The following is a 27,366-nucleotide window of genomic DNA, read 5'->3' as shown; positions in this document are numbered from 1 at the left end:
CTTTGTCTTATCGGTTTCTCCACCACTTTCAGTAGCAACAAACACAAGACATCCTCTTTCACTCACTCTCTGTCTCACTGGTTGCATACAAATTTATCATTTCAAAATCTGCCAGACGTCATTCATAAGGCTTTTCTTAGAAGTAAACCACACTGGCAGGGGATGTAATACTTCAAGCTTTCCAAGTAATAAAGATGGACTATGGGTGGACGAGCTGATGACAAGATGGGAACTTGTGTCAGACATCACGACCAGTGCACAGGTTGAAGATCTGATTTGCAATCCTCTTCTATCATTCAAAATTTACAGTAACCCAATAAAGAAGTGTCTCCTTAATTGTATATGGGGATATCATTTAAAAAGTCAGCTGTAAATATCTCACTTACGCAATTTTCGTGCAATTTTTCGTGCATTTGTACAATAAATAAGCTTTCTTAATGCACAATATCAGTAAATCTAAATTTTAAATAAAAAAAATACTTCACTTTTGAAATTAGGATATCCTGCCAAAACATTATTTGTAAATACATCATAGCTACAAAACTCTGATGTTAACAGGCCGTCAGCTACAGTACAGGGATGGATGTGCACATTCAGACCACTTGGTGGTCTCACGGTCTGTTAGGTGGAAGACACAATGTGAAACTTTGCTCTACAATTTCATCACTTTTCAGCACAGGATGTACAAACGCTGTCATGCAACCTTCAATAAAACTCAACACCCAGAACATCATGTAAACACCACTTAACAAATCCCTGCATGACTCAGCATCAAAGCATCTCTCTGCTAGTCACACTTGACCTGAGAAGCCCAAGCTGGACATAAAGAGTTTCAGCTAAGTTTGGAGGTATTCCTACAGACAGCAACACCATATGATACTTTGTTTGAATTTGTTTTGACAACCTTAGCTTTACTGGACTTAAAACTTTCTGTGATGATACTTATGGGTGGCTTGTGTCGAGTACAATGTTGTGCTTTTGCATTCCGAGTTAAAGATAATATTTCAACTCACAAAAACAAGCAATTAATTCCTGTGCATACCATTCCTGCTGCACTGCATGACAATCTGCAGCCACTTTAGTGAGTCAAAGAAAAATAATTTCCATGAAGTCATTTGGTGAGTTTAAACTGCTATGTGTCAACATTAGGAAGAAAAAAATGATTAAATGATTCCAAATATTAACCATAATGACACAATAAAAAATCACTATACACACTGATTAACTAAACAGAGGAATCGTTCCCCAAATTTCCTTTACACTCTATATAGTTTGTTGTCGTCATAGTGGATCATCTGCCTCCATCTCACCCGACCCTTAGCATTCTCTTCCACACGTCATCCTTCACTACAACCATGAATGTGGTCTTTTCCTCCTGTCGGGCAGCTCCGTCTTCAGCATCTTTTGTCTAGTGTTTCCACTATTCCTCCTCTGCCAATGTCTAAACCATCTCACCCTTCACTCTCTAACTTTGTCTCCAAACTACTGAACCTGAGCTGTCCCTCTGACATACTCATTTCTATCCCTGACCCTCCTGGCCCCTCTTACTATCTTCAGCTGTGCCACCTTCTTCTCCTTCTCAAGCTCTGATATTGCCTGTGCCTCCGTCTCCAAACCAGTCATCGTAGCAGGTCTCACTATCACTATTGAAACTTTCCCTTTCGCCATTGGTGCTATCCTTTCATCCTTGACACTCGTCTCTGAGGGATGAGACACTCGTCTCTGTCCACTCCTCTTCCTTACCTCTCTTGTGTACTGTCTGTTGCTTTGGTTGATTTGACCCTGGAGTTAATTTTGCCAAAAAATGATGAACAACAAACAACTATCAGCAACCAGCAGCTAAAACTGATCCAGGGTTACAAACTTGATTCTTTTTAAATTAAATCCTCTGGCTCTGCCTCACAGTCCACCAGTATATATGTTAGGTTAATGGTTGGTACTAAATTATCTTCATGTCCAGGGTGCATCTAGTCAAATATGAGCTGGAATGGGCTACAACCTCCCTGTGACCCAAAAGCAATATCTGAGAAAAAATGGATGGATGGTTCATAAATCTGTACTTTTTATTTACAAGACTTTATTTTTAATCTGGATTTAAAAGATAATTACATAGAAACAGCAGTCAGCCTCCTCTTGTGGCCACAAGCACAGCTTGGTCCCTGTGTGTCCCTTTGTGACTCTTTTCTAAACCAGGCATTTAAATTTAAACGTTAAGGCGCTCTCTTTTTTTCTTCTATGTTTCTCCATAACGTCGTTGTGATGTCACACTGCAGATGGGTTACTTTGCTCAGCATTGTTTTTCAGGTTCTCTAATACTCTGTACAGTGTATGAATCTCTGCTCCCGCTAACTACTCACATCTTGTTTTAGTCCACATGAATAAATTAATTCTGTCATTTTCTTTTCCCAGAACCTTTCCCAGAACTTTTCCCAGAGTAGTAAAAAAAAAAGAAAAGATTACAGCACATCTGGTGCTTACTGTAGAACAGCAAAAAGCTTTCATTTCATCGCAGAAAAATGTTGATTATATCTACATGCTACTTTGCACTTTCAGCAGCAGCAGACAATATGCTCAAAGTTGGCCTGCCTTTATTAGGAGAATTTCTTCCTTTTTGATTAGCTATTGTGCACTAAATCACATAGAGATACATGTGCTTATGTAGACACATGTACACACATGTACAAGATGCACACACAGGTCAAATGAGAGGCAGAGCGAGCACAGCTGGAACTTTCATGCTTCCTCCTTCCTTAAACATTTACTCTGGCATTCCCTCTTTAGATTCAGATCTGTGTTCCTCTCTGCTGAGTTGCATCAGCTCTGCCTGACGCTCAACACAGAAATCTGCCCGCTCTGCTCTTATATGGATATTGATGAGCACAGAGGTCGATGCAGAGGAGAGACACTAGAGTTCAGCAACTCTCAGAGAAGTAGAGAAGGAGGAAAACAAAACAGAGATGGAGACAGAGAGAGAAACAGTAACAGAGGAGGGGGAGGACGATTTCACGCGAGAAATGATTACTTAATGATTTGGCTATCCTTTCTTTAAGGGTACATTATCCATTGTCTTCACATTATACAACATTACGAGGTAGCTTAAGGCAACTCATGAGCAGACAAAGGAGAAACATCAGTTCAATTAGATACAGTGCATAGTTACTTTTGTACTTTACATTAATGCAGATCCATTTCTGCAGCTTCTCTACTGTTTGCCAGATAAAGACCAGACAACTGAGCTGAGACAGACTCCATGATTAGCCACTGCTCTTATTAAAGCCCATGTTACACTACTGGAGATTCAGACTGACTATAATCAACGTGATTGCAGACAATACAATTACCAAAACAAAGGTGACAAACCCTCAGTGATGAGTTGCAAAACATTATGAAGCAAGAACATGATATCAGTAAGAGAGGATATCCTTAATATGGTCACCTTAGGCACACAGTTCTGGCACTGACGTCCCCAGCTCTATGGTGTACAAACTTTATGTTTACAAACTACAGCCAATCAGAAGAAAGTTAGCTTAAATGGAGGGGGAAAGGAGCTGAAAGGGCTTGTTTCAGAGTGTTGAAGAAACGAGAGACTGCACTGGGGTCGAATAAGAGATAAAAATAGGATTATTTATAACTGTGAATCACACAAAACTACTTTAGAAGGGGCCAAGAATAAAAATACAGAGCTGAAAAGGAGCACAATAATTCCCTTTTACTAAAAATCACATGCTAAAAATTGGTCATAGATTATTCGTGGCACTTGAGTATCTACAGAGATCTTGTGTTAAAGAACTCATTTATTAATTTGCATGCATTGGTCAACTTCAGAGATTTATATCACCCTTAACCTAAACATTAATCATACAATTAGAGTAAAGCCAGATTATTAGAAGACCCAGAAAACCCTGTGGATAGCTGCCTAACACAGTGCGGACAGTAGACAGCACAATCACAAATCATGCTGAGCTGAGGAGACAGGGGTCAGGAAAGTTTCTCATTCAGGCTGCAGAAGAGTGATGAAAGGATTTTAAAGAAGTAGAAATGGCTCTAACTAGCCTAGACTACAGCTAAGAATATTGCACACCAGAGAAATCCTTTCCCTTTGATAAAGTTATGAGAACGTTATGCTTGAAAGGATGGAAATCTGTTGTTAAAGTCAGTCAACCTGCAATTCTTATATAGCACTTCCCTACTCTCCCAGAGCACTCACAGCGCTTTATACAGCATGTCTCATTTACCCAATCACACGAGCCCTTTTTATGCAGAATTGCTTTCTATCTACCATTCACACACCGGTGGATACATCAGAGAGCAAGTGTATCGGCAGATATATGTCCTGTTGAATAATATCTGCATGTTAACAAATATTTATCTGGTGTGTTATTTTGACTCGGTGTTCAAAAGAAAAATAATTTTTTAGAAACATGACATTTTTGCTTCCTTGAAAGAACCAAATCAATCTTCCAATTTGAATATTTGTTTTCTAGAGATGAAACACACTATAAACCCTCGCTGTTCTTCAAAGTAGATCAAACACGCATCCAATAAAACAGAACAAAGTATGTATGTATGCATGTATTGCTAACTGGGTGAATGCCTACAGATAAGCTCGTAACACTTGGAGGTTTGAGCCAATCTCAATTCTCATATGTGGATGAACAGAGTCCAGTGGCACAGGGTCAAGCCTGGGGCCGGCCAGTAAACCTGTCTGTTCACTTTGATGAGTGCAGCAGGTGCAGAGCACCAAGCAACTGGCGTACGGCATCACATGCTCCCCCCACCACCCCACCCCTCACAGAGGCACACATGCTATAAAAACAAAACTGTGGAGAAATGATGCCGGCCGATGCCGGAACAACACACTGGCCCAGCACATACCCGTCAGATCAGCTGCACTTGCATACCACCATACAGCTATAATCTGGGGCTTGGAATGCTAATACCCATGTGGTTACTTGAGACATAAGTGAAAACTAACAAGAAGCGGACTCGGCTATGAAGAAAATGTAAGCTAGACACCATCTGAAGACTGTTCAGTTTTGTGTTTTGGAGGTAAAGTTTGCCTCCATTTGTGGGCATATGACAGAAAAGGAGGGACAAGGAAGGACGTCTTCCAATCATAAAGACAACATTTAAACTATAGGACTGTTGTTAAAGTCAGTGAACCTGCAAACACAACCACCTACAGGAGTAACAGTCATCTATGAGTATGTGTGTTTTGTACCACTCTGAAACTATAAATAAAGATTTCTCTAAAAATATAATCAAATCAAAGTCTTAGAAACATTATACAGATGGTCATTGAGCTAAAGAGATCTTGTTACAAAGCATTTCGCCTACAAATATCTGTTCAGCATTTTAAAAATGACATCTAATTTGACCGCGCATCATTTGTTGATTGCACACAATGCCAAGTTTACTTAATCAAACAAGCAGAAAGTTACCGGTATCTTTAAGCATTGTTGCCCTCTAAATGTTTATGCTAAATGACTGACGTTTCATAAAAATAAAGGAATTTGCAATCATGTAATCTGTTTATATGTGATGTGCTGACTTATAATTTAGGATAGCAGACATAAGATTAAACCAGCAGAGATAAAATCATACTTGCAACTCACATTAGCTCCAATAAAAAGGAATCGAGAAAAGTGGTTCACAGATGAAGTCCATCTATCCTGGAAGGAGAGATATCAAACCGCCACACAATGATGCTGAGGAGGCAGGAGGTGCAGGTGTGAGCAGGTAAACCCAAACAGAGAGCCTAAGTCATCTACCGTGAAGCAGGTCCAACCTCAGCAGCTGACAAATATATCCCGGTGCTTTCCCTCTAGCTCTGCGGTTCTGGGATAAATAAATCAGTCCTGGAACAGCCAAGCAAAGAAAGGGAAGAAGGGAGAGGGAGAAAGAAGAAAGAGAGGGAGTGGGGTATGCAGGAGATGGGTGAAGGACAGAGGGAAAAGAACTGAGGGGAAAAGAGGGGTGAAGCTGAGAAAAGGTACACAGGCTAGGTGTCTGGATACTCCTATAGTTAGTGATTCTTCAAACTATTCCAAAAGTGAAGATAGGTGGTTCCTGAAATGTCCATTCTGCAAATCAGGTTTGTATCGCCGGTCTAATAGAGTTTAAACTGAGGGTCAGAGGCGACACCGCGCTACTTCCAAAGAGTTTAGGGAGTGCGGGCCAAAATTGTTGCAGTAACCTTATCCCACAGCAACCATGTATGGGCTGAAGAGAGCGGCCTCAATTGAGGGGCATCTGCCATAAATAGCCAGGCAGCGTCGGGCTCCCGGAGCAGGAGGATCGAATCAGCTGTTACAACTACAATCCAGCAGTACAGTGTGATCCAGGCTGCGCAGGAACGCCTGCTCTATGACACCAGGGTCATACACAGCGCACTGTTTCACTTGCATTCATTTCAACCAGTCACCTGACCAGTTTGTTCAAAGAAACTAGGATTGCATCAAACACTGGGATGATGCTGCATTTCATGTTAGGACATTTTAATTCATCTCTGGAGTTTGAGGGGCACAACTATCACTACATATGCAGCCTCATTGTGCAGAATTTTCACATAAATTTGACAGATTACTAACATGATCCATGTCAAACTGCTTACACAGGACAGCTGTGAGATGCTCAAAACAGGAACTCTTGAGCCGACTGTTTACAAAAGCTCACATGTATGACACAGTTTAAAAAGTTGCAGTTTTCATGTCCAAAACAGACAAAAAAACAAATGCAAATCACTACTTTAACTTCATCTGCTACTAGAAGGACTCCTTGCCATGTTTTAAACAAAGGGAATCAAACAGTAAAATACAAACGCAAATGCAGTAGAGCAATTATGGGCTTTTTAAGATGTTTGATAACAGCAGGGACATTAAACTGTGTTAAATAAGTCCTAACACTGTATTTTCTATATAAAAAAAGATCTGCACATCCAGGTGATTAAGTTTTGGCTACCGATATGTGTCTTTGAGTACTGTGGTGAAAGAGGAGCAGGTCAATTTAGGGTTTTGCTCCTTGTTACAGTCGGTTTTGTGTTTAATTGCTGTTTGTCTCCATCTTGTGGTGTTGCATTGTAACTGCAGGACGGGTCACCAATTCAAACATTTTACAGAACAAAGATTAAAGATAAAGAAATCACTTTATATAGTTATGTTCATAATTTATCTCCCTACAACACATTGGAAAAATGTAATTTTTCTGTTCTTACCTTTTTCTGTCATTTTTTTTGTCTTGATATTACAGACCGTGTACAGCCACATTTATGTAGTTTTATCTATGAGTAACAGTCAGATGTATACTGACTGCAGTAATTTCTGCAGTAATTTCAGTCAACAATGTTGCTCCCTTACAGATCTGTTTTGGGTATATCTACACATTCATGACTTTTACTCTCATTTTTTTCCTATATAAAATGCATCTTTGGGGTTAAATACACACACAAGTAGGATTAATGTGCATTCAATAAAGGCAATGACCACTTACCTAACAGAAATCTATCCATTTGTCTGTTATTTCATGGCCTTGGTAAACCAAAACATATTTTCCAGTTGAGAAAATGACCCTAAAATTAACAAAACTGGTTAAGAAATAATTTTATTACAATTGTGTTCATGGGAAAGTTTTTGCATGCAGAAAAATCCTGTTTACAGTCAGGAATACGAGTTTATGTGGACAGGCTGAAGGGTGGCAGAAAATGAGGGCAACTGTCACTGTGGCATTAATGGACTTACTTATTCCACATCCAGCACAGGCAAGCAGGCTTGACAGGTGTACAGTAATGACAGATATGTAGGCAACTTACTGAGAACTGGACTGACTCAGAGGCTGAGGCAGCTGTGATGGAGGGACAGCTGGAGATGGAGGTCTGCAGAACAAAGGCAGACTGTTTCATTCAAAGAATCCCAAGTACACAAAAAGACAAAAGAGAAGTGATGCTTTCCTTGATACAATGGGGAAGTGTATGAAGATTTGGAATAACCTTGCTGTTTGCATTATTTGGTGATTAAGTGAGAGTTACAGACAAAAATAATAATAATTACAACCATTACAAATCCCCAGCATTTACCAACAGTTTGTACATCACCTGACTGGACAGCAGTAATCTCAACTGGTAGCTTTGGATCCAAGGTGAACAGTATTCAGGGGAAGTTTCAGATCATCCTTCTTTCCAGATATCCTTCATCTCAGCTGTATTCAGTGTACATGCACATCTTAACGTCATTCTATTGGATTAAGGTTTTGGACGCTTCAAAAGACAGATTATCTTTATTTGAAGCCATTCTGAATTAGATTTGCTTTAATATTCAGGTTCATTGTCCTGCGGTTTCTTCTAGCTTATACTGAGCTTTAGCTGGCACACAGCCAACCACATTATCCTGCAAGATGCCTCGATAAACTTGGGAACTCCTTTTCCACATGCTGTCAATCCATACAAGACTCAGAAGCTAGATGTGTGTGCGTGTGTGTGTGGGGGGGGGGGTAATAATTAAAATGTTAAACAGATTATATATTATACTGAACCTAACCACTTACGAGTAGTGATAGGTAGCAGTAGATCAACCCAGAGTATATATTAGTGACATATTGTTTTTCTAGGCTCTTAATAATAAAGGTAGAGATAGCACTGCACAGTAGCAGTCAAAATATTTTAGCTACTGAATTAGCATCATATAACTATATAAGGAAACACTATTCTAGTAGTACAGACTTTATAATTTAATTAAGTAGCAGTGTATTAACCCCTAATGTACAACAATCAACAGTTTCGTTTAACTGAAGGCGTGCAGGTGTAATTTTTTTTTACTTATTTACCTGAGCTAGCTCTTATCAAGGTTACAGGCGGCCATTTTGAAAGTTCAAGACTGGGAAAAGTACCACCTCAGTTTTTGAGACAACTTTCAGTTAAAAACGAGCACCAGAGAAAATGTTCAGAGTCATAGTAAGAAACAAAGGTAAGACCACGACAAACCTGTTCTGAAAAAAGTCCAAAATTCCAGTTTAAATGTCCAGAGAAAGCTAACTAAAGCTTAATTAGCTTTCTGTAAATAACACTATGGCATTTTACCATTAAAGATGGGAACTTTAAAGTGTGAAACAGTACTGAAATAAAGCCTTTTACTGGTTTATTATTTATGGCTGCATCCAGAGTAAAGTATATAAAAATACTATACAGCTATACTGTGTACGTAACCATTATACTGGCTAATATAGTGGAGGTAACCCCCCTGATGTCAAAACACTTTCATCTGTCAGTGTTTTTAATGTCACAGCTGATCCTTGTAATTTAGCTTGCACTCCAAATATGGTAGCTGGGACTGTCAGAAGCTGCATGTAGCTTAAGAAACAATGCTGCAGTGCCTTTGTACGCTGTGCCCATGAACAAAAAACACCCACAGCGTAATGAAAAGACAGCCTACCTATATTGGGATTAATAAAGTATCATATAAGAGGAAGCAGTAATCTGACTTTTCACTCTCATCTTAGAAAAAAAAGATGGCACACAGAGGAAATTGAAGAGGATGGATGCCCTCCAAGTCTCCCAGAGAGCATGCTGGGAGGTTTTTACAAGGTTCAGCTCAAGTATTGTCTTTGCCAACGCTTTGATCCAGCAAGTGGAGCTCAGTGTGACAGTCTGGCACGGTAATTGGGCTGAAATTGCCAGCACACAAGTGAACATGTGTGAAAACACTCGCATATTTGTGCTTATACACGTATGCTTGCTTTCCATTGCCTTAGCATTGCTCAAAGAATAAAAGTCAGCTCTTTGAAAATTAAACATCTCCATAATAATGACTTACCCACTCGAGGAGCCCAGTTACTTATGCTGATTTTCTCTCGTTTTTCATATTGCGGGACAGTATCAGCAGCTGAGATCAGATGCCTCATGTGCAAGCTCTAAAACAATGTATACAAAGCCTGTATGGGAGGATCACCAACACAGATTTAGCAATTTTCATTTTCTCAGATCTCTTTTCAGATGTATAATTTAGCTCCAGAGATGAACCTGTAAAGGGGCCAACAATGTAAAAACTTTTTCCAAAAACCAACATGTTATCAGAGTAATGGTAACTGTAACTGGTTCTGCTTTTATATACATAACTGGTTTTGTTTGTAATATAAAATCATATATTGTATTTCATACATATGCACCCCTTATTATCTTTGCTCCTTATGTCCTGGCGCATATGTGATATAAGTGCACATTTCTAAAAAAAAAAATAAATAAAAAATAAAAATATTGCATACATACAGACAACAGCAACTGTCACAAACACCATTTTCATGCAAAGAGTTTATTTATGAATCAGACTGCAGTATCATACAACAGTAGCACAATCATATGACTATGGATTATGCTCATATTTATAGATACAAAGATAAAGGCATGTCTTAAAAGAAAAAAAATGAATGAGTTCTCTTTTGATTTACTCTAAAAATAGCTTTTAAATACTTGGCATAGTTTTGTAAATTAAATTATGAAACATAATGTTTTGCCCACTGGTTTTACTATTGGAGTACCAAATGCAAATATACTTTATGAAAAACATTTTTTTTTCCTTCTCTCTCTTGCATTTCATGCAAGGAAGAAAAAAAAGATGTCAGTGAGTACAAAAAGCACTTAAATCTCATATGAAAATAGAAAATATTACAAGTGTGCATAATTACTTCATGTTGCACATAACCTGCAGTACAAAAAGTCAAATGACACTATGTTCAAGTGTACCTGACATGCCAATTATTGGGGGAGGGGGGCGTATGTACTGAAATAGCTATTTAAATGTCGTCAGGGGCAGTTTATACACCAGACTAAGGCGAGGCCCTTTAGTCTTCAAAATGAATTGAAAATGAGATGTGTTAGTAATTATGGGCGTGCCAGCTTGTCCTCCCTGTGATGCTGACTATGAGCTTGTCTTGAAACACTGACCCTCCTCTCGTACTTATAATAAATTATGCTTTTTGTATTGTTTGAAGTTCACAGTTTTGGACTCAATGTTCCTACAGATAAACAGCATGAAGAGCAGAAACTATCCGCAATGCTACTGTACCTCTCCAGCCAGAGGGATGGCAGAACAGTAAGTTGTTGGTAAAAACCTAAGGTATGAAACAGTGCTTAGTACGTTAATATTTGGCATTTCCTGGAGTGTAATGTAATGCACACATCATAAGGCGACATGATTATTTCGGATTTACATGAAATGTTTGAAATACCAAGACAAAGGTCTGAGTTGATAAAAATGCTACAACTGCAAAATGCTACATAACAGTAAGTTGATGGTTAAACAGTGATGGATTCCTACAGATCTCTTAAATATGTTACACCAGTGAAACAGTCCTTTTATGAAAAAAAAAAAACCCCACGTACCTGCAAACTTGTTTTAATCCAAAAGGCAATTTTTTCAATCATCGTTTAGCTTTAGACTCATAATTTAAAATTTATTTTAAAGAAACATTATGCAGATATGTGGTTTTTAGCCTAAAATTGCATCCTACATTGCATCTTTTAGTGCAATAAGCGTTAGTGACAGCACAACAATTTACACAAAATGAACACGCCGTGAGATGAAAGAAACGGAGGAAGAAAGGAGGCAGTTAGAAGGAAGAGGAAACGAAGGAAGGGTGGGAGGAAGGAAGGAAAAGAAAAAAATTCCCAATTTTATTTCTAAACATGTTTTTTTTTTTTTTTGTGGAACCAACAACAGAACGATACATGATTCAAACTGGAAGACATACAAAGACAGAAATAAGACACAGGTCATGTCTGACCACCAACGTACAGCTGAGATGGATTGATGTGTCAAATATCACAAGGAGCATCCAACACTGACTCTGTTAGCATGTGAAAGAGCACTATCAAACAGGAAATCATGGCACAATCAAAAAGTTTCCATCAGGTTTAACTCCTGCAGTGATGAACCCTTTTGCTCACTCAAACCAAAATCGTGTGATCAAGGCACACCACAGGGCCATCCCTCCTTATACCGCTCTGTTAAGATTTTAAAGCACTAGAAAATTATGTATACTCTCAATATGATACTATACACTTGTATGATACTTTCAGCTTGTTATAGGTGTGGAGAAATAAAATGTCATGGTTAAATACAAAATTTCTCTTAAAATATTTAAAATATACTTTATTTTGTACATTATGCAAACTGATTAACAATTTGATGATAACAAAAATAAATATTCCGTGAAATGTCGCCTCTTTGCGAAACAGATGTATGAACATAGATATATATATAGATATATCTATATCTATATATGTATCATGAAGTAAAGCACCCACCCCCTGTTAAGCGCCCCTATACCCTGACACGAATCCATTTCCCTGTAATACGATCTCAATGACACGTTCACACTTAAGACTCCTGACAATGGTTCCTACAGGTAGCTCCACTACACCACTGAGCTGTTTTTACAATATTGCTCTACATATCTTTTTTTTCTTGTTGTTGTTCTAAACCCTATATCGATCTTTAATGTTTATCAAGGTTGCTTAAACCATCATTTAAACTCAATCTGTGCCCTTATTGCTTCCTGAAATTACCTGGAAATGGGAGCTATAGATTGAACTTGATCAGGGGACTAATCAGAGACTTCACCTTATCCAACCAGGAATCGCACATCTAGTTAAGAAAGGCAACTCTCCCCCTCTAAAGTAGGGCCAATGTTATCTTATAGTTTACTGATCTGTCATGCCATGTGGTATAGAGTCACTCTTCACTGAAGAGCTCCGTGGGTTATGGTTGCAGTGTGTACAAAAGCAATGAGAAAGGGCACAATGTCATTCAGTTGTTTTTTGTTTTTTTTAAAAAGAAAGGCTGATTTATCTCATCTGAAAATCAAAACAGTTCTTTAGCCAAAGACAGTGATGTCCAGTTCTAAAACAGCTGTCGCCTTACCACAATCAAATACGCAGGTTATTTTGGTGTAGTTTAAATGCAACAGAACATGTTTGTGACAATAAACCCCTCTATGTCTACATTAGGTTAAACATAAACACTTACATTCATAATCCTCAACAACTCGCCCGTAAACAAACAGAAACGTTCAGGTATGCGAAAAATGTTTTCGCTGCGGACATTTTCAGAAATTCTAGTATGCACGACAGAATTGCATAATGTCTGCCAATGAGAAAAGCATAGGGAGGATAGAATAGAAAGGACAAGCCGCTACAAGACTAACTAGTAGAAACCCTATAAGAGGATGGGGTTGGGGATGGAGGACAGATGGGGTAGTGGGTAGTCAGTTTGGGAAGGCTGGGGTGGGATTCTGGGTGGAAGTTGCCCCACAAGTTAAAGAGGCACCTCCCTTTGGCAGTGGAACAGCACTCTTAGTAGTCAACGCAGCGCCGAGGGTGAGGGTGTACACAATGCTCTTGTCGGACAAGAAGGCAATTTCAGTGTCAAGATGAGATGAAGGCATTCTAGTAGGCAGCCAGGTCACAGTGTTGGAGCTAAAAACCTCAGATGGAGATGGTGGACGCAGTCTTTCTACACTGTCTCCCCTCGGCTGGGATCATTGGGGTTCTGGGACATGAGGAAGAAAGATATTTATTCACAAAGGAGTATTTTTTTTTAGCAAATATCCATTATCTTATGAATCAAAATTGTGTAATTGGGCAAAGGTTTTCAAGGTCCAAAATCAGGAAAAATTACAAAACCCCATAAAAAAAAGTAAACTCTCTTATCATCTTTACATCCACCAGGCTTCACTTCTATGCCATTATAGGCAATAATTACCTGAGAGAGGTGACTCCTGTTCATCTTGCAACACTGTCTCGGGGCTCTCCTGTGAGTTGGTGACCTCTTGCTCGTTGTCTTTGTCCATATGAGGAGCAGGGTCGAACTCCTCTGCTTGTTCTTCCTTGCCCTCCCCTTCTGCCTCTGTCTCCCCTTCCCCAGAGTCAGTACTCCTGATGCTTAAGCGCCTCACACGATACATAACATCCACATCTCTCATCCGGGCGAGTCGCTCAACTGCCACCCGACCTGGAGAAATAGCCAGTTTGTTCTGCAATGCTTCAATTCGCTGTGAGGGGCCCTTGCTCCTCCGCTCACCCTCCAAGCTAAGAGATAATCTGCGGTCTAGGTTCGGGGGAACGGAAAGTGGCAGTCTATCAGGCGGAAACTCTGGTAACCCAGGGAGGTCTCGCCCCAGATGAGTCCGTAGACCAAGTCTATGCTCTGGGAGAGCAAATGGCTTCTTCTCTTGCTCCTGCTTGTCAACTGGGGTTGCATTGTCTTGTTCCTCAGTTTTCACTTCAGCTGTCCGTTTGCCTGCACTGCCTTCAGGTGTTTCTCCTGCAGTGGCTTCTTTATCTTCTGATTTTTCTTCCTCAGTTGCTGTTTCATTAACACTCTGTTCCTCTGTGACTTGGGGGTCTGTAGGCTGATCAGCTGCTAATACTGTGGCTGCAGAGGAGAGATCCTCTGTAGCTCCATCCACTGGTATGCTCTCAGCAGGATTAACTATGCATAAACTGTCCAAGTTTTCTGCCTGAGCGTTGTCTGTTTTTTCACCCTCTCCCACATTCTCCTGTGTCAGTGAATGCTGCTCTGTTTTTTCAGCACACACTTCAGACCCTGACTGATTTGAACATGATGCATTTGGCTCCTCTATTTTTGTATCTTCTGCTGGACTTTCTAATGCAGTGCATTGTGGCGGACTGCCATTTTGATTGGCCGAGCTGTCTGAGCTGTTCTCCTCGTGAAGTGGAGGCAATGGACCCTGTCTCATCTGATTCTCAAGCTCTCTTTTACAAATAGGACACTCCTCCTCTGATTCAGCACTGAGATCTTGAAGAGTCTCTGTGTCATTAGGTCTGGAATGGCCTGCGGATGCTTTACTGGCATCCGATGGGTCTCTAGACTGACGCAAAGTCTGGCATATGTCTTCATAATCTGGAGGACTAGTGAGTGTAGAGGCATCCTGCATGGGCTGTCTGTCTGCCCATGGCACCTCAGCTGCTGTGGTGTGCGTTGTTGGACTAAAGTCACAAAGAGGTGTTTCGATAGGTTCATCTGGCAGGTCTAATTTTACTGTCCTGCCATCGTTGCTCCTTCTGCGTGAAAGATGCGCAACAACCCTGTATTCTCTGAAGCCCGTCTCCCGAGGTGGCACCGGGAGCTCCTCCCTAAGCTGCTTGCTGAAGGTTACCGACTTTGTTGCAGGCCTAGAGAAGGCGCTCTTCACTTCCCTGTATTCTGGGTCAACAGACCAGCTTACTGCACTGCGCCTAAGGCTGCTGGGCTTGTTGAGAGGTTCTGATGTCAGTCGGATTTTGATACGCTCAGGGATCTGGACGGAACCGTTTGGGACTTTATTGCTGGCAGTACCTAGCTCCAAGATGTCTTTGTAGGCCTCGTTAAGGTCCTCAATGCACTTGTCAACACTGGGCTGTTTGCTGCTCTGTTGCTGCTGCTGATCCTGGACTTCTTTTTTAATGGTCTCCAGCTCTTTGACTGCATCCCATGGTCGCTGGGTGGCCGGTTTCAAAAGGAACGGTTCAAATTTCTCCTGTCCTTTGTTTGCTGCTGGTTTGATCTCCTCCACATTTCCTGAGGGTGGTACTGCTGGCTGCTGAGCTGTGCTCTTGTTCAGCTGGTTGGAGAAGGTGGAGGTCAGGGAGAAGGCGCTGTTGCTTGAAAGTTTTAGGCTCTTCACTCCCTTTATGGGAAAACTGAAGGCAGTGCCCACTACTCCGCTGCTATCGGGGGTTACTTCGGTGCCAGGAGGAACAGGATCTTGTTGTGCTTCCTTGTTTTCAGGGGCAGCTTTTCGGGCCTCTGGGCTAGTTTGTGTCTCCTGGTCTCGATACTGGTTTGCAGGCCAGGATCCTGACAGCTTCAGCTCCTTGTAATGATTTATTTTAGGGGGTCTACAGGGTAGTTTTTTAAACATTTTGCTGCTTGCTCTACTGCTCGTTTTGCTGCTCGCTATGCTACCAGTTAGTGCTTGCAGCTCAGCTTCAGCTGAAGATGTGCTTTGGAGACTTTGGTTTGTTAAATGGCCAGTTTTGTTGCCACTGGGACTGTCAGCTGGGTCTGGCGACTTCTCGTTGTTATTATTCTGATCACGAATTGTCCCAGTGAGCTGCGGAGTAACAGGGACAGACACCAAACAAAAAATGGTTTCACTAAGCCTCTTTTTAAGATTCTTGGTTTTGTCTTTCTCCGGTGGTTCAGGTTGCTCTGCCTTTTTTACTTCTGTCACAGTTTCAGATACACCCTGGTCAGCCGGCTTACACGGAGGTGGCGGTGGTTTACCCAGAATAGATGAAGGTAAAAATGGAGTACGGGTTTGCTCAGAAGCTACACTATCACTTTTTTTTATTCCCCTGTTCGGCCATCGATTACTGCTGTCGCTGTCACCGGGAGCTGTTTTTCGGGTTTCGGTATTGAGAGCTGGCCCCTGTTGGGGAGGAAAGGCACTATCATGTGTAGATTGTCCTAAAATCTTAGCGGACGGAATCTCTTTGTTGATGTTGCGCATCTTGTCTATATCTGTTAGAGAATTTCCGCCAGGCCCTCCTGAGATTTGTTTTGCTCTTGGGTCTTCAGTGGGTAACTGTCGGGCATGACCTGGTTGTTCTTCATGTCCAGAAGAAAGTACCTGTTTTCGATAGGACGCACTACGTTCTCCATAAGGTTCCAGCCAGGAACTACTTGCCTGTCTGTAAAACCACCTTCCGGGATCTGAGCTCGGCATCTGCAAAGCTTCTGCCCTCCATCTTAAGTTTGCCATTTCATTGCGGTTAACTGAAACTGCTCTTGGGGGTAGGGCTCTTCTATAAGATGGGGGTGGGATGTAGCCAGGAGGCTCCATTCCAGTGATGGCAGAGTGTTGTGCGAAATAGTCTTGTCTTAGGTCCCCACCCCTTGGATAATAGATAGGCCTGTCTTTTTGTTTGACACCCTGGTCAATAGCAAGCATTTCTGCGCTACCCCTAGTCTGCTGGTGAATCTCGTATGATGGAGGCTTTAAAGGCCTGCTGAACCTGGGCTTTGGTAAAAGTGCAACATGGCTGCTTGGCCCAATACTCCTACCCCACCGGTCCCGGCCGCCGCCATAGATGTACCTACTGTATGGCCCAGAGAAGACAGTGCTGCTTATCCTCTGTCTGTCAGGTAGACTAGGCCTTGATGGAATGAGCTCTCTGCTGTCACTTCTATCAGGTGACAAAACTCTGGGAAGAGACTGAGACTTTGCTTTAGTTCTAGGGTGAAAAAAACCCTCCGGTGTCCTCAGTCGGTAGTGGTCCTGAGCCCACCGTTCCCCATCCCCATCTGACAGCTGCCTTCCCAGGCCCACAGCAGGCCTCCATTCCTCTGTTCCAAGGCTCTGGCACTTCCTCTCCCCAGTCACTCTCAACTGACCAGGGCCTGCATCTGGGTCCCTTAGCCAGGAAATGTCCTCCCATAGCTGCTGCGCTTGCCTCTCTGCCCTGTATTCCTCTGCTGTGATCAGGGCCTGTGGCCTCCACGCTCCAGCAGAGGCCCTCAGCTCCCTGCCATCAGCATAGTCCAGAAGGATGCTGAAGTCCTGACCTCGCCTCCGCCAGTAGGAAACATCCCTCTCGTCATGGCTCAGTGGCTCTGAATAAGTCAAACTGGGAACATCGTAGAACCTATAAAAGAAAAAATCTCAGTGTTAATAAAGCAATCAAATCTTTTAACAGTGTTTCTTTCATTACAGAGGTTATTAAATGAGTTGCGGCTAAACAGCATCAGAACCATCAGGCTGGGACATACAGACAAACAAAAAATGATCTAGAATGAAAAGAATTAATACCTAAAACATATTTCACAATATTGTATTATCTCAGTCTATTTGATAATAGATTAAAACAATTTCATCCACTTGAAATGTGATAACTGGTAAATATTAAAAGAGGCATGCCCATGCCAGTCCCAGACATGTGCTTTTGCTTTGCCAGTATAGGTGTTCCAAAACAACCTAATCAAAGAGAGCCAGCACATATGAGCCAGAAATGCTTAAGTCAGCAGCTCCAAAGTCCCCTGAAGACACCACAAAATTGCAATGCTACTGCAATATGATCTGCATATTAAATTGTGCTGACCTTATCTTGGAAACTGGTCATCTGGACGGCAAATACCACTCTTTAAAAAAAAAAATCTGACGCAAAAGAGAAAGTGGCTCTGTCCCTCTCATTATTTTATCACATACTTTAGGAACCATTTTGGCCTACAGTACATATAAAAACCTTTAAACCAAAAATACAATAAACTTTAAACCTGCATTACTGTGTTACACCCAAAGTGAAGGAGTAAACTAGAAGAAGAGCCTTTTTTAATTGTTTCTCATGTAAGTATGCATGAGCAACAATCATCCAACCAAAATCATTTGTATAATTTTAAAAACGCTTGATGAAACTAATATGAAATGGCAACTGTGTGACGAGTTACTGTTGGCAGGTTCACAACAGTGGTTCCAGTACAGTGTGATAAAGCACTGCTGCCTGGAGATAAATTTAGTTCTGGTCCCATAATCACCTCTTGGGTTTGGAATAAGGCCGTAGTGCATGCTTGCACTGCTAAAACAATAATTTTAGATAAAATATATTACTAAAAATATATATATTTAATGACAACACATCTAAAAAAAAAGTCTATGTACACTGAGGGATTTTCCATTACACTGAATTTTATGATTTTTTTTAATTAATTGTCATCAATAAATATTCCCTAGGTCATCACTCACATCCATGCACGTTCTTAGACGCCCTGATGACAGCTGATCATAATGAGGGAGGGACTGCAGGCTTAAATGCTTGTTGAAATTCAATTGTAACCATCAGTTCTTTCAGAAAAACATATTAACTACATTTTCCCAGTGTAATTATAAAACTGTTTCATGGAAAGAATCATCTGCCGCTAATGCAGATGATAAAATATAAATTTAATATACACACATATATATATGTATGCTTGATTATAAATATGTGTAATAGTTTTTAAAACGTAACATCACAAAAAGAAGACTGAATGAACAATTAGCCTCCGTCCAGTATCTGCAGTGCACTAAATCCCTGTTAGTCATAGTACTCATTCATTTAAGCAGCAAAGTCAATGGATCATCCTCAGCAGCATATGCTACTGTATGGCTGAGGGGAGCTGCGCTGTGCACACTTGCCCAGCAACATGCTTACATCACAGAGCACGTGCTGGGCGTGATTCAGTGTGCCAGTGTTTACAGTGGAGTGATTACGCGCCTGTCTTGAGGCATGTTCAGTCCTCCTCAGTTTGCTCTCTGTCTAGTGCTGCTGTTTACATCTGCCTGCCTGGTGGAGGCTGTGTAGATGATTCCAATGCCTGGGTGGGCTCCACAGAGATGCAAGCCATGTCTCTGTGCAGGCATGTACACAGCTCAAACGACTGCAAAGGCACCTTTCATAATTCCTCATATCCCAGCATAAGATATGTCAGTATTGCTGCTGCAGCCACAGTGTTCTGCAGCTCTGGAAGGAAGGGAAGAGAAGAGGAGGAGAAAAAAAAACCCTGCGCAGTGCAGACTCAGTTTTGCATGCAATACTGACAGGCCCCAGTGAGAAGTGGGGGGAGGAAAGAGAGGGAAAGGGAAGGTGCAGGGCGTGGGGGATTGCAAAAGAGAGGGAAAAAACACTCACCCACTATCTGTAGCAAGAGAATCACCCAAGGGCTGAGTGTCACCTAGGATACCGATGCCGATTTCTTTTCTCCTTTGGTTCCTATCCCCAATCTCAATGTCTATGCTGGGGTAGCCCTTCACCAATGCCTGCCTGCTGCCATAGATGCCAGTGATAGATGCCCCCCGGTCTGCCTCATACCCGTTCAGCGTTCCCCGGCCAGCCCTGTTGTCCACAAGTTCACGCTGGCAATCAGCAGGGCGCTTGTCATAAGGCGTGGCAGACGGAGGGTCGCTCTTCGGCAATTTATATCCGTGCGAAATGAGAAGGTCCTCCACGCTGTACATGGTGGTGTCTCTCTCACTTCTGGGCAGGAGGGCAAAGGTGGGTGTGTTGCCTTATGCGCAGTGCTGCTGGTGGAAGCTGGAGCACGGCTGCTCAGCAGAGGCCATCACTAAAGAGAGAACAAGGGAAGAGGTAGAAGAGGATTATTTCTGCATGCAACTATATCTGAGAGGAGAAAAAGGGTGGCATTCCTTGTCAAAATGTGTTTAAACTACTTCAGCACATGCTATATTGACAGCTCCACAAGTCTTTTCTTAAAATTAAACACTAACATGAGCTAAACATGAATTTTTCCCCCAGACATAATCTTGTTTCTGTCGGCAACCCCGGATGTACAGCCACAGTTTTAAAGGTGAATTTAAAGCTCACTATCTGAACACTGAAAAAGTCTATAAACCAGAAAGTGTGTGTTATGAGCCACACCCTTTGTTCTTTCCAATGACATTTTATCAACTTTCCCAAAGTGCCTGAAACCATTATCTAATGTAACAATTGCCAAATTGAGAATTGTTCTCATCCTATTAAACCACTGTTTACATAATGATTTCTCTACCCTTTGTCAGACAGCAGTGCAGTGGAAAATTTGATAACCGCAAAGCAAGCAGGTTTTAGGTGGAATATTCGTCATCAGTCATGACAAGCACTTATTGTTCTCCAGAGACTCAGAGCGAGCAGTTATCTTAAAAGAAACTGCAACATATTTTTATATATTAAGTTATAAGAGATTAAATACCTCACCATACAATCAGTCAGTTTCAAATATGCTTAAGTAATCACTACCAGTGTTGTTGCATCATATATCTGCCTTCTTGCTAACTTATTAGTGCTGCACACCACTCCCATATGCCATCAGAAAAAGGAAAATACTGGGTATTATATACCCAGTATAAAATAATCTACACAATATATACTTTCCCGCATGCCTGTGCTGTGTGTGAGCACACACAGTGTGAAGGTTGCCAAATTTCTTACATCCTAATGGCATCAGAAAAAAATTTGATGCATTAATGACGTTTGATTAAATTGATTTAGGTCTTGACTCTTAAACTATAGTTCAAAGATGAAGTCTGAGTTGCAGCGTCAACAATAAAAAATTATGTGAACTTTAAATAAAGATGTGAAAGTTAAAAAAAAATTAAATAAAAAAATTGTTAAAATACTAACAGTATTTTAACGTTTTAACTTATACTGCTCTGATTCCACTCTCTTATTATCATGTATGTTCTTTAATTTCTCTTAGATTTCTCTTCCCTAGAAAAAGGCCCCAATGGGCACATCATGTTGTCTTTTTTCATATATATTCTCTCACAAAGATGTTGCTGGCTTAAAAATCATCCAAGCCCCAAACTTTCTAGGTCACCATGCAGAGGTATAGCCATCGTCACAAATCAGCAAAAAAAGCAAACAAACCATTTCTCGGTTTTCCAAAACTCTCTCATAATGTTGTGGTGGTTAATTAATTATTTTCTATAAAGCAGAATACTTTGATGTGTTTTATAAAGCATAAAAAGGCGATTATTTTCATTAACAAGTAAAATGATGATTACCATCTAAGTAAATCAACAATTTACGTGTGAAAAATGTCAGAAAATGGCCAGAAATGCCCGTTAGGCTCAAGCCTGGTGTCGTAGTATAGAGTCTGAATAACATTTAAATTCCCATGATATTCTGTGTAATGATAAGTATGACATATAAATGATTTTTACTATATAGACACTATTTTTCACACGGCGTGTTTAGATTATCACTCACTAAATCACAAAGGTGAGTCTTTGACTTGCTTGTTCTGTTAGAAAACTCGAGACTAATAAACAAAAGAGAAAAAAAAGCAGAAACTGGGGAGTTTAGTCTTAAAAATGTCTTAAAAACTTATTCTAACATGACAGTACTTCAGTACAAAACCAGTTATTTATTTTTAGCTCAAAACAAACAGCAGCAAGTAGGAAAAAATAAGACTGCTTTTGTATTGGTGCTTGAATGCAGTGTAAATTTCACTGTCTGTTAGTTTGTTCATTTGTTTGTGTGTACATGTGAATGCACAACCACGCCTGCCTGTCTGATATATTAATTAGTGGCTATAACAGTCTGTCCTGTATGGAAGCCCATTTCCGCCACTAAAAAAAAAAAAAAAACAGGTATCCATAACTCGAAATTTCGAGTTATTTTCTTGAAATTTCGACTTATTAACTCAAAATTTGGAGAAATATAACTCGAAATTTGGAGTTACTTTTCTCAAAATTTCGAGTTAATAACTCGAAATTTGGAGTTACTTTTCTCAAAATTTCGAGTTAATAACTCGAAATTTCGAGTTAGCTCTGCCAATCAGTAATCTACGTGAATGAGGTCACTTTCTTGTTACCCGGAAGCATATGGCGCAAAGTAACGTGCACTCAAAACCGGATTGCAACAAATTGGTGCTTTCGCAAGTACGTTTGCTGATAGTAACGCCATGTGATTCAGCTAATAACACAAGGATTTTATCATTTTTGAAGCCACGCTGAAAATACTCAGCAATCTGTGCATTCATGACTGGATTTAATACCAGTAGCTTAGCTGTAGCATTTGTACCTGAGGGCTTCAGCTCCGGGTAACAAGGAAATGACGTCATTCACGTATATTACTGATTGGCAGTGCTAACTCGAAATTTCGAGTTACTTTTCTCAAAATTTTGAGTTAATAAGTCAAAATTTTGAGTTAATAAGTCGAAATTTTGAGAAAATAAGTCGAAATTTCGAGTTATGGATCCTTTTTTTTTTTTTAGTGGTGGAAACGGGCTTCCACAGTCCTGCCTGCAGATGACAGCGGATGGCTTATAAAACATTAACAGAGTGATCAAAGGCTTTGCACACAGTAGCATTTTGGCAAATCATAGACTTGAATAGTGGCTCACTTTCCATTATGAAGGTGTCAGTTAAAGGACAAGTGCGCTGTTGGATCAAAGATGTTGGTGCTAAAATAGACTTATATACACAACTCATCTAGGAATTGATCATAGCCAAACACTTTTACTTATTTCTGTGCTGGAAACTGCTGAATTGCAGCTCCATTAATGTTTATATTAACATAGATTAAGAGTGGAGGTCATGTGACAAAGTAAAAAAAAAAAAAAGAATTAATCTAAATCAAAGATGTGCAGACAGAGTAACAAACACTGCATTTACAGGGTCTCTGTGGACATTATCAGAAAATTGTGCGGTGTGCGAGAGAAAAATGCACTTTTTTTTATAACTTTTAATAAAACGATATATTTAAATAAGATGAAAATAAACTTCTTTATATTAGTGATGCATCTTGGCTCATCTCAGAAAATGGACAATTGCTGCTTTTCTTCTATCCAAAACATTATGACTATGTCATAAAAGGGCATCACATATGTTTTAATGTTACAATCCAAGATTTTTTTCTTTCTTGTTTTTTGGAAGCAACTCAGTATTCTCAATAAATATTAGAGCTCAGTCAACAAAGGCTTTTTAAGACCAATACTGGCACCAATATTTTTTGCAATTAAAAAATCGTATATTCCAATCAGCTGATGCATTTTTTTTTCTTCAGACACACAAAACCTACAGAGATTTCCCTAATATTTCTTATTTGTAGTTGTTTATTCACTTGTTTACACTTTGCTTGGGTCAGCTGGCTGTTGTGTTTTTGGTGTTTGAAATATTTTTTGCCACAGGGAAGCTTTAGAGTGCCCTCTGCTGAACAACCCTTTTAACATGGTTGAAGGTAGCTTCTCTCATCTCCTCTTTACTTTTTAAATTTAAATTTATTGGCTGATATTGATAAATCATGAAATAGCTAATATCAGCTGATAATCAATTTAAGTCCACATATAAACACTACAGCTTTGTACAGGGTTTTTTTTTTTTTACATCAAAGGGTGTTAAAGACAGTTTAACAGAGAAAATTGTATCATATTATTTCATTCTCAAGTAATCAGTTTGATTATTTCATTGACCCCCCCCCCCCCCCCCCCCATCTATCAATACCAAAACATGTTGTTCCAAGACTATCAGAAAATCCATCTGGGAAGTTAAAACCTGCAAATCTCTGCCTTTTTTCATTAAAATTACTTCATTCATTCTAAATATACTTGATTGATATATCAGCTTAATATTGGTTTTGGTTTGCTGACAAGTAAGATGGCATTTAACAAGGTCAACTTGATGTATTATCTGTTGTGTAACATTCATTTTATATTAAATATTAAAAAATAGCGTCAGTGACAGCTAAAAGTAAGTTTCATTTATTACAACAAAATCTTGTTTACGATGCCAAATTGTTTTTTTGTTTTTTGAAATTGTGTCAGTATCAGCCCTGTATTTATTCTATTACTTTTTCTTTCATTAATTTAAATGATAAAATAATTTGTTTAGCTCCAAACTAGACTATGGTTACATAAACAAGTACGCTCTAACAATATTTTGAATTGTAATTACTTTATTAGTTCAATGTTACTGTAGGACACCCAGCACGCATTCCATAAAGAATCACTGCATTCAAATCATTTGGAAAATTCTTCTTTTCCTCTTTTTTCCTCTTGACCTTAATGTGACCTTAACATTTTCCCTCCATAACTTTGTCCACTTTGCAGTTAGGAGTTACCTCTGGTGTGGGAGCTTATTATATACTGTACTATTCAGTGTAATGCTTCATATCAGCCCAAATCCTGGGGATAATTAATGCTGTCCAGATGCAAAGAGCCCAGCAGGAAATCCCCACTTTAAAACCACACTGTATGGGACCATATTTTCAAGGACAACACGAGTGAAAATTGATTAGCCAATTTATTAATGTCATTGAAACTTCACTGACTAAACAAGGCTAAACAGAGCCCAAAATAACATTCAAAATCAGCATGCTGAAATCTATTCTGATGTAAAAGTCCTCCAACTATTACTGGCTCTTCAAGTGGAGCGAATAGGTAGTCTGGTTAATGCAGCAAAAATCAACTCGAGAGCTTCTTGAATCAGCCAAATCCAGATCCGTGAGGACGGACTCATATAGAAAAGTAGGTTCCTTTAACACAGAGTTTTATCAGAGAGAACCAGAACGAGCTAGACACATGGTGGCTCTTTTTTGACAAGGTCACAGCTCCAAATGATTGCAGTGGAAATATGGCACGCCAGACTTTTTTTGCATAGCAACAACAAAACTATGATTAATAATCGCAACAAAGATATATTTTTTAACATAAACATCACTGATACACCAATGGGTGTGAGAGGTTTGTGCCAGGAAGATGAAAAAGTAAGGTCAGCTAATGTAAAAGTTGCTGCTGAGGGTCATTCGTTAGCTGATAACAAGAGAAGTCCTTTTTCTGCTTTTGGAAACATTGAACAATTTTTATGTGAGGACTGTCTGTTGATAACTTCACTGCCCAGCCTGAAAAATACAACTTTAACTTGGAGGCTGGTGCATGAATTCACTTCTAACTTACTAAATCCAATCTCACTGACCACCCTCCCACCTAAGAATCCTCCAGGAACACCCCTCCATCCGCCACCACCACCCCTCGGTGTGCAGCCAGGCCTGGAAGACTGCATGCACAGGTAGTGGTTACTGTAACACATCAGCACTAGCAGGCAGCACCACCCTAACTGCTAAGGGAGTGTACCTACATCTTACCTAGTGACAGGGAAAACACAGCGCCACAGATCAGCCTAATCATTAAAAAAAACTGCTTAGCCTATGCAAACTCATTCAAAACACAAGTTCAGCACGTTTGCAATTAAGAGGACCCTGTGATAACTATATCCATCAGATTCTCCGGGAAAAAAAAACATCTCCCTCACCATCATTCTCCCTGGATAACTCACTGTATGAATGAATCATGATTAAAATAGAGCCGTTTTATCATAACACACAGTTATCAATAAAATATCAAGGTTGTGATAGATAGACGGATGCATTGTGCATTATGCATACAGCATGACCTATTATAGCCTTGCTATAGCCTACTGCAGCGTTATATGGCACAGCCTACATAAAATTGACTGCTATGAAATGATTTTTCAAATCAGCTCCCAGTAGGCTACCTGCTTCACCCAGTGCCGCAAGTCCAGCGCCTTCCAGAGAGAGGAAGAGGGAGGGGGGGGGGGGGGGGGGGGGTAAAAATCCTCCACCTGCACGCACCTTGAGTTCAATATATAGTCAGCGGTCATGTTTTGACAAAAGCCGCTTGGCCAAATTATAACCCCATTGCAAAAATTTCCCCGAGAAATGCACGCAGTAAAGCAGTGAGCGCACATCCCCGCCTCGCTGCCAGCAGCAGCGGCGGCTCGGCGCTGTTCTGTCGAAGGGCGAACATTTTGAGGTGTGTGCAAGTTGACGCGCGGTTAACGAGGAGGTTTTGCAGATGCGAGTGTTTACCAAAACCCGCTGCCCTGCGCTACCACGAAGGCTACGTGAGCCACACACACAAAAAATAGGAAAAGAAAAAAAAAAGGATAAGCAACCCCTCCCTAGAAATCTACCAGTGTCGGCAAAGCGGGAACCAGCGTGCTGCAAGGATGCCATAACATTGCAAAAACAGAATAAGGGCGTAGCAACAGAGAGACGCATACCTGGGAAGATGCTTGGCGCCGCCGTTGCAGTTCCCCTGCGCCCAGCTTCAGCTGCTGAGACTGAGAGCACTGCACAGAGCCTGAGCCGAGCATGCCTATTGGTAGGCAGAGACGCGCTGGTTGCTGGCTGCCTGGACTGGGCTCTCCTCACTACAGCTGAGGTGGGGTGGGCTCCTCACATGCAGGGAGCTAGAGAAAAGGGATGTCAGAATGGTTTCTTCCAAACTGTTTCTCCTAACTTTCCTTTTTTTTCATAGCAACACTCTTTTTTTTTCATTCAGTGCTGCTTATAGGCTTGAATGATAAGTACAGACATAAGGAGTGTGAGGTCTCCCACTGCCACAAGTGTTTAATGCACTAAATGTTGAAGGAGCCACACCTTTTATGTTTCTGCAGGAAAGGTCAGACACTGCTTGTGCTGAAGTTTGCTGCATTGCTAAACCAATTTGCAATTACCGCTCTATCTTTTGTTTGTATTGATACCCATGCGTCCCTTTGCCATTAAGTTTTGGATGTGCAGTATGGCAGCGAGCAGTACCGCACCCTTGGTGATGTTGATGACTCGTCACTGTGTGTGTGTCCCCCTCCCATCCAATGCCAAGACAGCTTGGCTAATTAAATGTGCTGGGCTCAGGCCTTCCTGTGCCAACTGTGGCATGCTGCACTCTGAGGGATCCCTCATTCGGAGGAGTGACGGGACATCGTGCCATCCCAGAGATCCACTCACTGATGAGGAGGTGTTGTAACCTGCTCAAAGCCATTCACAGTTTTGTTTGTACTCATTTACAGCAGCAGAACCAGCACTGGGTGCCCAGTGGTTCC

At 40.7% G+C, this 27,366-nt stretch overlaps 1 protein-coding gene across 1 annotated transcript; it reads right to left on the bottom strand.

Moving 5' to 3' along the window:
* Nucleotides 1-12,287: 12,287 nt before the first annotated feature.
* Nucleotides 12,288-26,646, bottom strand: LOC134616795 (junctional cadherin 5-associated protein). Its single transcript, XM_063461803.1, has 4 exons — nucleotides 26,545-26,646; nucleotides 19,655-20,087; nucleotides 13,749-17,635; nucleotides 12,288-13,535 (listed from the first exon to the last, which is right to left on the bottom strand). Exons 2-4 carry the CDS (start codon nucleotides 19,978-19,980, stop codon nucleotides 13,525-13,527), a joined length of 4,224 nt encoding a protein of 1,407 aa, XP_063317873.1. The 5' UTR covers nucleotides 19,981-20,087; nucleotides 26,545-26,646; the 3' UTR covers nucleotides 12,288-13,524.
* Between the last annotated feature and the right edge of the window lie 720 nt (nucleotides 26,647-27,366).

The sequence above is a fragment of the Pelmatolapia mariae genome, linkage group LG18, assembly GCF_036321145.2.
Source record: "Pelmatolapia mariae isolate MD_Pm_ZW linkage group LG18, Pm_UMD_F_2, whole genome shotgun sequence".
Taxonomy (NCBI): Eukaryota; Metazoa; Chordata; class Actinopteri; order Cichliformes; family Cichlidae; genus Pelmatolapia; species Pelmatolapia mariae.
This window is presented reverse-complemented; position numbering and strand designations above follow the sequence as displayed.

Excerpts from the sequence above, each read along its gene's own strand:
- LOC134616795 (XM_063461803.1), bottom strand. The coding sequence starts at position 19,980 with ATGTACAGCGTGGAGGACCTTCTCATTTCGCACGGATATAAATTGCCG. Across the intron at positions 17,636-19,654 it reads TCTCTTGCTACAGATAGTGG|GTTCTACGATGTTCCCAGTT; the intron begins GTGAGTGTTTTT and ends TTTCTTTTATAG.